At 33.8% G+C, this 9,994-nt stretch overlaps 1 protein-coding gene across 2 annotated transcripts; it reads left to right on the top strand.

Moving 5' to 3' along the window:
* Positions 1 to 5,690: 5,690 nt before the first annotated feature.
* LOC113854912 (auxin-responsive protein IAA26) lies at positions 5,691 to 9,389 on the top strand. 2 transcript variants are annotated; one of them, XM_027486244.1, is made up of 7 exons: positions 5,691 to 6,351; positions 6,497 to 6,809; positions 7,023 to 7,104; positions 7,814 to 8,091; positions 8,469 to 8,613; positions 9,043 to 9,107; positions 9,205 to 9,389. In XM_027486244.1, exons 2-7 carry the CDS (start codon positions 6,599 to 6,601, stop codon positions 9,249 to 9,251), a joined length of 828 nt encoding a protein of 275 aa, XP_027342045.1. In that variant the 5' UTR covers positions 5,691 to 6,351; positions 6,497 to 6,598; the 3' UTR covers positions 9,252 to 9,389. The 2 variants fall into 2 exon arrangements, with proteins under 2 accessions (XP_027342045.1, XP_027342044.1); XM_027486243.1 differs by having other exon boundaries at positions 6,497 to 7,104.
* The last annotated feature ends 605 nt before the right edge of the window (positions 9,390 to 9,994 follow it).

Genomic DNA, 9,994 nt, shown 5'->3' with positions numbered 1-9,994 from the left:
TCAAAACCCAAACCCAAACCCAAACCCAAACCCCCCATATATCTCCTTATGCTCAACCACCTATAACCCTTCCACCTAGCAAATTAAAGTGCCAAAGACAAGTACAAGACATGAGAGGTCCAAAAGATTGTTTTGATAAACGAGCTCGCTTACTCACTACTACCTTTTGCCACCCTTTTTCTATCATCAAACACTTGTCAGATTTTTTCCCTCACTTTTTCTAAATAAAGATGGGTTATCTTCCCAAATAAAACTTGAATTCTTCTCAAGATTTTTTAATCGTAACGTGTGAGTAATAGAGCAACAACGTGCGTTACACAGTGAATAAATAATTGAGCTTCAATTCACCATCCAACTATTCATAAATTTTATTGGTTCGAATTGGAGTTAATGTTGGGGGTTTAATTCGGACCAATTATTTAACTTTAAAATGAGCTAATTCGATTTTCTACTTTTTCTTTTGCAGTACACCTAGAACTACTAGAATAGATACCTTGTCTAATGGACACTATTAATGGTCGTGATTGAATTGAACTAACCCGGTTTAAGAGGGGTTTACAACATGTACCATGTGATATATACAAATGAAGCACTCTCCGCACAGCACTTTGTTTTTCCTTTTATTTTTGCCTTAAAAGGTTAAGCTGTTGTTGTCCAATGATCGCACTTGAGGGGGCCACTGTCATCAATTTATTCTTAATCAATTCGGGAATCCATCCTTAACACATATGTTTGCATGAATCCGGTTCTTTAAAACTAAAACAACTTTCAAGGACTGAAAAAGAAACAAGATAAAGGATCAGAACGCGACCCTTGCTAGCAGCTCTAGGAGTTGCTTTTTTAAAAAGGATTGAACTCAGCGTGAGCTTCTTATGAATCATTTGTTTATTGAAAAATTAACATGGGTGATTTTCCTTTGTATGATCTCTTTTATTATACGTTAATCCCTTTTTTTCTTTGAAGGGGCGAAAGAGAATGAGAAAAAATCAAATTTTTTTCTTTACTTTATTCTTCAAAATAAAGAGACTCATATTTTTTTAATGTGGAACTATTCATTCTTTAAAAGAAAATAAGATGACAATTTTTTCTTCTTGTTGTTTCTTTAATACAAAATAATGTTTTAGTCAAAATATTATCACCCAAAGAAAGAGAAAAAATAGCTAGTTTTAGTTAAAGAAATAGGGAAAAGAAAATGGGTTAAAAGGGAATTAATTGGGAAAAGAAGTAATGACAATGATGAAGTCGTGAGATCAGACGGCTGAGGTTAAGGCATCAGAGTGAGTGGCAGAGACGGAGTCCCAATTAATTATCTCTCATCCTCATTGACATTCGCGTTTGATCTGGTGGTCCGCGCCGCACCAGATTGATCTAGATTCCCCTTATTTAAAATGATATATATTTAGAGTAAAATAAAAATAAATTGTGAAATACTAAGAATGGTGGGTTTATTAGCAACGAAGCGCAGAGAATGACGCGTTTGGTACTTGCTAGTGTCTCCTCCACCTTCGTCACCCAACCTTAAATAAGAAATTTTTAATTCACATTTAAACTCGGATAACATGCTTATTTTTAGGATCCTTCTTTCTTTAAAATCAGGAGTGCAAATTTAAACATACAATCAATCATAAATCACACCCTCTCTCTTATTTCACTCCATTAACTTCTTACACTTATTTTCAAATACAAACATACAATTCAAATTATAAATACTTTATAAAAGATGTATTTTTATTAAAAATCATAATTGTCAAAATAATTATTACGACATTAGACAGACGTTATAAAATTGTAATATTTTAATTGATTGATAATGTAAACATTTTTTTTGTCAAAATTAAGTTCTTACTTAAAATTCATATATAATAACAATCTAGTTTTTTAAAAAGATTATTAATGTTTTCCTGAACAATATCTTATCTATTATATGATTTCCTGCTAATCATATTTTTCTTTTCAAAAAATGAGCGTTGGCTCAAGTAAGATAGTGGCGGGAGAACATGGAGAGAGGAGAAAATTTTGGCCTAAATAGGCTACTTTATTAACTTCGACCATGGCTATGATACAGCCACCAGTGTACGAACAAGCCAAATAATTGAGGAGGTACAACATCCTTATCAAACAATGTAATCATTTTGTATTTTTTTTTCAGTTTAAATTATTGCTACTATCTTTTGTGTAAGAGATATATTGTTTTCATAATAATTTTTTTTAATAATAATAATAAAGTTTTTTAAACCTCTTTTATTTTATTGTTTGTCTTTTTTTTAAATACATATAAAAGTTGTAATAATAATACATACTCTCACCTTTTTTTTCCCTCTTGCTAGAAGATAGAGTAGCCAAACAAGAAAAAGAGTATTATTTTTTAACAAAATTCTTCTTCTTGATTTTTCTTTCTTCATTCAAAAGAACTTTATCTAAACAGAGTGTACCGAAAAACAAGAATGTATATAAAAAGAAGAAGAAAAAGAAAGGGAGAGTTTGAAACTTTTCATGCTTGAAAAAAAAACATTTTAATTCCTCTTTTAAATAGTTTTGAGGGATTACTCTAGTTTTAAAATATATTTTTTAACATTTATTTATTTTTTTGTATACAGTATCAAATTAAGTAAACTAGTGGAGCAAATCATCCAACTGAATTGGCATAATTTGAGGAAGAAAAGAAATGGACAGCATCTTTGTGTATTTACTTGAGTGTTTTCAGTACAGCCCCAGAAGAAAGAGTGGAAGGGTGGCTCACTGACAGAGGAATTAGCACCACCGTCCTTCACAAAGGTTACGGGCCAGCTCATATCGATTATCGAATCAACAACTGCACCATGTTTAACTTGTCAATAACTCTAGCACTACCAAGACTACCCGTTCTCTGGTGGAATTACTCATGCATATTACAAATCAATATGTTTCGTATTTATAAAAGAAGAGGAAAATACTAAGATCAATCAATAAAATTTAACAATTATGGACATTTTAAATGCATAAAGTTAAAACTCAGAAAATTTCTAAAACATACAACATTTTAAGGGTATTCATCATTTGAACTAATTAAATTTTTTTTTTTTTGTACTTGGATCAAATTAAGTTGACTAATTATTGTTAATCGCTATTAATTAGTTCACGTATCCTATATAATGATTATAGGTTCTTATCATTAAATTTACTTCAAAACTAGTTTTATTTTATTATTTTACTCAAATGTAGTTAGCTTGTTTGATTAAATTTGTTGAATATTGTATTCATCATTTGAACGTATTTTCAAATTCGGCACTTTTAGCACGTAAAGTTATTTATGTTTGTTTTTTGTCAATTTCCGACACTATTCCCTGGAATTATGTATGACTTCGTTAAAATACCAAACATTAATGTGTAGGTTATATGAATTATCAGTTTTTCAAGACTGTAGTCAATGAATAAAAAACAAAGCTCAAACTGTATAAATGTTATAAAAACAGTGTATTATTAGAATGAGTTTTCGTGTTCACCGATATGCTTTAAAGAAATATCATTTTCATTTTCTACAAATTTTGAAAGATTCGCACAGAAAATATTTACATCAAAGAAGATATGAAAGTGTCGCCCACGGAATTAAAATTATTGGAAGGTTCATATAGCTATTATGGTGTATAGTAGCAGTAATGGAAACACGTGAATACCTCATTGATCAATGCCTTGACAAATGTCTTAACCTGAATTGGAAAGGGAAAACAAAACTTTGCCATGCAGCAGCAGTGTACTTAAAACGACAATACTGTTAAGAATTTGCAGCGTGGTAGGCACGTTTTAAAAAAAAAAAAGGCTTAATAAACAAAAAGAACGTATGTAATGATAATGTTTTTTATTTTAAGAATGTTAGATTTAATTGTATATCTATGATATTAGAGGTGATGTTTTTATATTTAAAAAATTAATTAATTTTAAAAGCTTTATTTATTCGGTATATATATATACAAACAACTTTAACAAAAAAGTTTCTTAAACTATCTTAATCCTTACTCTTCTCCCTCCTCTCTCTCTCTGTATTATATGTATACCAACATGCATTAAAAAACTTAAACTTACTAACATCTTTCTAGTCTCTCACAGACTTGTTTTTAGGAGACATTGATTGTTTTTTATATTATACAAAAGGCATCACGTATAGCAGACGTGTTTTGCGTCTTTTCAAGATAATAAATTAGTGATAATGTAATTTGCATAGCTTTTGAATAATGTTCTATAAATTATTTGCAGGGTAGTTAACACAACTTAATTTTCAATCTATTTTTTTTTTTGACGCAATCGTGTACAGTGGAGATTAGACTACGTTTTTGCTTATCCTTTTATGCGAATCTAACTTTATTTACCTAGTTTTATGTTTGTTTCTTTGTTTTTTTTTTGTTTTTTGTTTTTGAGTTAGCCACTATTATCGCATTTCAGTCAATTAAAACTGGTTTCTGTAATAAATTGGGTTGTTTTGTACGTAGTTGAAAGAATTATTCCGAGGCTTGTAGAAATAATTAAAAATAGCTATTTTTAATTAGATATTTTTGATATTGGACACGAAACTCACAAATTATAAATCAATTTGTCTATAATTGAAGTAAAACCAAAATAATTTATCGTTTTAAGACAGAGATTAAAATTAATACACCTTTCTTTTCAACGAGAAAAAATTGCATAACAAATTAAAATTAAGATCTATTTACTACTAATAATAGGCATTATATTTTATTATGTTTGAACAATTATTTTACTCTTTTTATAAATAAACTTATTACTTTAACTTACTTTTGAAAATCACACTTGCATGCAAATTACCCTTTCAATCTCAAACTCTTAAATTTACTTATAGCAAAATCCAAAATAAACATTAATATGTAAATAATATCGTCTATCATGAAACAAAAAGAAACGAAACAAAAGTGGTTCTCCTTTGAGCTGTTAAGAGCAGACTTTAGAGTTATCATTTTTGTTTCATATTTTAGATTACGAGAAAATAAAAGAAAAAAAAAACACAAACTGAACTTTTTGTCAGATTAAAGTGGATGACATAAATCCCAATGCAAAATAAGAGAAATCAACGGGAAGGAGAGCATGAAGTGTTGGTAACACGATGCAATAGTGGCACAGCAAAACCCACCCTGAATACTCATATGGGGATATGTGGACGGAGAGAGAGAGAGGGAGTGCAGAGGAGACAAGATCATGGGATCTGCATGTTTTTATTGCAGAAGCCCTGCAAATATGGATCATGCAAATCCTCTCCCTCCAAAATGAAAACAAAAAAGCAACCTTTGCTATCCCATCCATCAATTTCCTGACATCTCAAAAGCACCCAAAATTTCGTTTATTTTTTTACTTTAGTCCTCAAATTGTGTTTGTCTCACAAATCTTATCCAACCAAGTGAATCTTAAAATAACCAATTATCTTTTGAAATTAACGTGGGCTAACATTAGCATCAGTACTAAAAGGGTAAAGCTTTGTCCCTTTGTGCCAACATGGACTCGAGCGTGCCACTGTCCCTCTCTTTGGACTTTGAAGTGCTTAAGTAAACTAATTCACCTTGACTCGGAACCAAAAGGAAAAAAAAGGTGCAAAATTAAATGAGTGTGATTAGGGAGAAAATCTTAAACTAGAATGCAAGTCACTTTCTCTCACAGAACTAATAAAGTGTGTGTTTGGGGATGTGTGCTAGTAAGGCAAAGGAATAGCAGCTATAAGGGTGATGGGGTATAGGGGGAGTGTGTCAAAGGGAAGAGGAGTATCTTTAGGAGAGGTCAGCACAGCACAGCACAGCATGCTTTACTTCCTGTGCTAAACAACCTAACGTTATTTTTATGAGAGCTCAGGTTGCGTGCATTATGTTCTAATTCCGTTCCTGTTTTGCGTTCTTGGGGTGTTGGGTTGGGTTGGGTTGGGCAGGTGGAATCTCTCTGGTTTTTATCACTCTGTGTCCCTTTTTTGCCTCCTCTGAAATAACCTTCCTCTCTCCTTAAAAAGAAGAAAGAGAGAGAAAGCAGGAGGAGAGAGAAGTAGAGAACCCACTAAGCGTGCAAATAAAAGACTTAAAGCAAAGCTAGATTGCAATCCCATGCTATTATAGCTCCCTCTCTACCTTTGCTTTTGGGGTGTTTTTTTTTTCCTTTCTCTTGGTGGGGTTTCTGTTGAGCTGTGATCATATTTCTGCTACCTTAGCCCATTCAACGTTTTCTAGTGGACAAGATATTTAAGGTTTTATTGTAGGTTCTTTTAGCTGTTGCCTCAGAGTCTCATATATTAAAGGTTGAACCTTGTTGCGAAGAAGCTGTTATTTTTCACAACTACAACATGTGGTGGTACTTCGTGGATTTAAGCTGTGGTTAGTTAGACCTGTAAGGATACTTCTCTAATACCAAGCCTATATATACTACATATCATTTAGTGTCTATTTTTTTTTTCTCTGTTGTAAGCTTTTGAAACAAGACACTTGTTTTTCACTTCTTGTTTCTAACTAGTGTTTTTTGATGCATGAAGCAGTGAAGTTTCTCGAATTTGTTTCTTGCATATATTTGGTGAGTAAAAGGAAGAGCAAGGGGGAGTTTTTCCATTTGAGTTGTGTGCAACAGTGTGGTTTAAGGGATGGATGAAAGGTCAAGAAACGAGGTATCTCCTCAGCTGTTGGATTTGATCTCAAACGAGAGAGAGTGGCACAAGAGCAGAGAAGAAGGAAAGTGTTCAGAGGAGAGGAAGCTTGAGCTGAGGCTTGGTCCACCTGGTGGTGAGGACTGGTCTCACAGTGGAAAGATGAAGAACAGCAACACAGAAAGAGAAGAGTCTCTACTCTCTCTTGGTTGCTTCTCTTCTACCATGTCTCATGCAATACTGAGTGCTAACAATGGGTTCCAAAGCAAGGACACCCCAACTGGGCCTGGTGCTATGTTACCATCTCCATGGCCACCTTCCACAGGCTATAACAACAAAGGTTCAACATTTCTTCAGTTCCCATCAACCCCACCTGTGATGGGAAAGGAAGGGTCACAGGCCTGTTGCCCTAAGGTGGTAGAGTTGCAGAATGGTGACAACAAAGTGTTTTCTCCCTCTTCTGCAAATACAGCTGTGTCCCAGCCCAACACCTCTCAGAAAAGGTACTCCACCTTTTCTATCTTGTATCTATGTTTTGTAACTTTTGGACAGAGGATATTCATTTCCAGAGTCACGTTGTTTCATATTTTTTTCTTGTGTGGTCCATGTACCGTATATGATAGATCTAGTGTTTCACAAACCCGTGTTGCACTATCAAGTTTTCCATTATTAATTGCAATTTATTATGTGCTTTCTATAACCTTGCATAGGCAATCCTCGTCCGCAGAAAAAAAAAGAATTGGTAAATTTTAAGCTTTGATCTCCCTCCTTGTACTATGTACTGGCTGTTTTTGTTCTGTTATACTTACTTGCCATGTTTGCTTCAGAGATGTCTACATCGATTTTTTGATGCTATCTGTCATTTATTATGTGCCTTCGTTATCTTCCTTGAGGTTTGACATTGGCATGTGAATATCTGACCCTGTCTCTATTCCTCTCCCCCCCCCCTTCTCTCTTCTCTTGTCTCTGGGTTTTAAATTTCTTTGGTCCCTCGTGGGAAAGGCTATTGATTTAAATGAAAAAAAAAAAGAAATATACGTACAATTACTAAATATGTGAATTTGATAAGTAATTTGCAGGGTTGTGTTAGTGTATTATGCTCTTTACCCTCACCGAATCTTTTCTTTTTTAACTTTTAGCCTGGTTCTTTGCTAGTTTCACTGTTCACTTTCATGCCCAACTTAACTTTCTTTGTGGTCCCACACAACACAGAACTGCTCCTGCACCAGTGGTGGGTTGGCCTCCAATTCGCTCTTTCAGGAAGAACCTTGCAAGCAGCAGCAGTGCTTCTAAGGCACCACCTGAGTCACAGCATGAGCAGCATAACAAGGTTGCAGGTAAAAAACCTGTTGACAATTATGGTAAAGGTTTGTTTGTCAAGATCAACATGGATGGAGTACCAATAGGGAGAAAAGTGGACCTCAATGCTTACGACAGCTATGAAAGCCTCTCTTCTGCTGTGGATGAGCTATTCAGAGGCCTTCTTGCAGGTAATTTTTGTTGACACACTAATTCAATGATTGTGCTCGTGGTCAATTTAATCACAGTTGTTTATTCTCTTAATAGTTGAGATAAATCTTCCCAGTGTGGAAATTTGTTTCCTTTTGAGGGATAGCTACCTAAATAGTAAACATGTTTTTTATGTCTAGCTATGTATGTACTTGGGGTTGGGGCTACTTTAATTCAACATTGAATGCTTATGGTCAATCTTTTTCACCAAACATGTTTTTTAAAGCAACGTTTTTAATTGGCCCTTTAGACCATTTTGCTTTCAAATTTGTCTTTCCACGTTATAGTTCACTTTCCAGACCTTGAGAAAGAAGCTTGATGAAGTTATCTCATTTTGTCTTTTTTCACTGGTGTTCAGCTCAAAGAGATTCCTCTGCTGGAGGAGTTCACAACAAGGAGGAAGAGAAAGCGATTACTGGTTTATTGGATGGAAGTGGGGAGTATACTCTTGTTTATGAGGATAATGAAGGAGACAGGATGCTGGTTGGGGATGTGCCATGGCAGTAAGCATCATATCACTGTCCATCTTATGTACTATCATTTTTATTTATTCTATTCTATAGTATATTATATTCTACCACTTGATGCGTCACGACCAATGCCCAATTAACATTTTTCTCTCAAAACTGTAATAGCAATTAGTTAGATTCCATGTGCTTAACAATTACTATATATTTATATCAAACAATCTTTTTGCCAATTGTTATGAATAAATCCGAAGCGCTACGTGCCGTGGCATGTCTGTTTTTTCACATGAAAACACCTGTACGACTGTCCCCTCTTAAAAATACAAATAATTAAAAATAACTCTTGCAATTGGCTTTTGCCTTTGGTATTTTTTTTATGATTTAGTTATTGCTAGAAAACAATGATTGGCGGCAAAGATAATTATTATATGGTTTTTTTTTTTAATGTCTACGTATGCTTGGCAGGATGTTCGTATCAACAGTGAAGAGGCTGCGGGTGTTGAAGAGTTCTGAGCTTTCTGCTTTTACCCGTGAGTTGGAATCTCATGATTTAATTTGGAATAGCTGGTTCGTTGTTTTTTCCTTTGTTGTGATTATTAATTTTAAGAAATGTTAAATTGTTTTCAGTTGGCAGTAAGCAAGAGAAGATGTCACTTGGCTCCACAATGAATTGAACGGAAGTTTGAGGCTTGTTCCACAGCTGAAACTAAGACTTCTAATTGACGTTTTTGGTTCTTCTCTGAGGAAGATCATGGAATGAAACTTGTAGCTAGCATTACTACTTGAGTAATATGATGATAAATGTGTCTTTTTTTTTACTGAAGATTTGAAGTGCTTATGGGTTGTATAAATAGGGAAGGGAAAACTTCACGGATGTGTGTACTTGTGATTTACTGTTGAGTAACCATTAACTTGTTTTGGTTTGTATTTTGAAGAAGTCCCTTTTGTAGGTGGGAGTGGTTCCATTTCTTAATAATTTTCAAATCATGTTAAAGCGCCAAATTCTGATACTGGAAGTTCTTTCAACAAGATTTAGACACTTAAGTCTTTTTTGTTTTTGCAAAAGTGACGTACACGTAGTTCCTTTTATGCCCAGGCGTGACTTCCTCCCAACTCACTAATTCACGTCAAACAAATGTCAAAATGCAGATGACAGTGCCCTATTCAAGCAACAACCAGTAATTGTTTTTTGTGATGATAAAAAAGGTACATGATTTGTTTTGCAATTAAACAACCAACCCACCACTTGTTCAATTGCAATTTAAGGTAGGCTGTAATCCCCAAGATGCTGCTTCCTTTCAAAGCATGTCTGAATTTTTTAAAATTTATTGATTTTAAAATAAACCTTCTAGTTAAGGAATAGTTGTCAAGTTGCTTTGGTAATGCGAGAGAAGAGGTAGATATAATAAACCATAGT

The sequence above is a fragment of the Abrus precatorius genome, unplaced genomic scaffold (genome assembly GCF_003935025.1).
Source record: "Abrus precatorius isolate BTA unplaced genomic scaffold, Abrus_2018 Scaffold11, whole genome shotgun sequence".
In the NCBI taxonomy this organism is placed as follows: Eukaryota; Viridiplantae; Streptophyta; class Magnoliopsida; order Fabales; family Fabaceae; genus Abrus; species Abrus precatorius.
The sequence above is the reverse complement of the archived record's forward strand: the minus strand, read 5'-3'. Positions and strand labels throughout refer to the sequence as shown.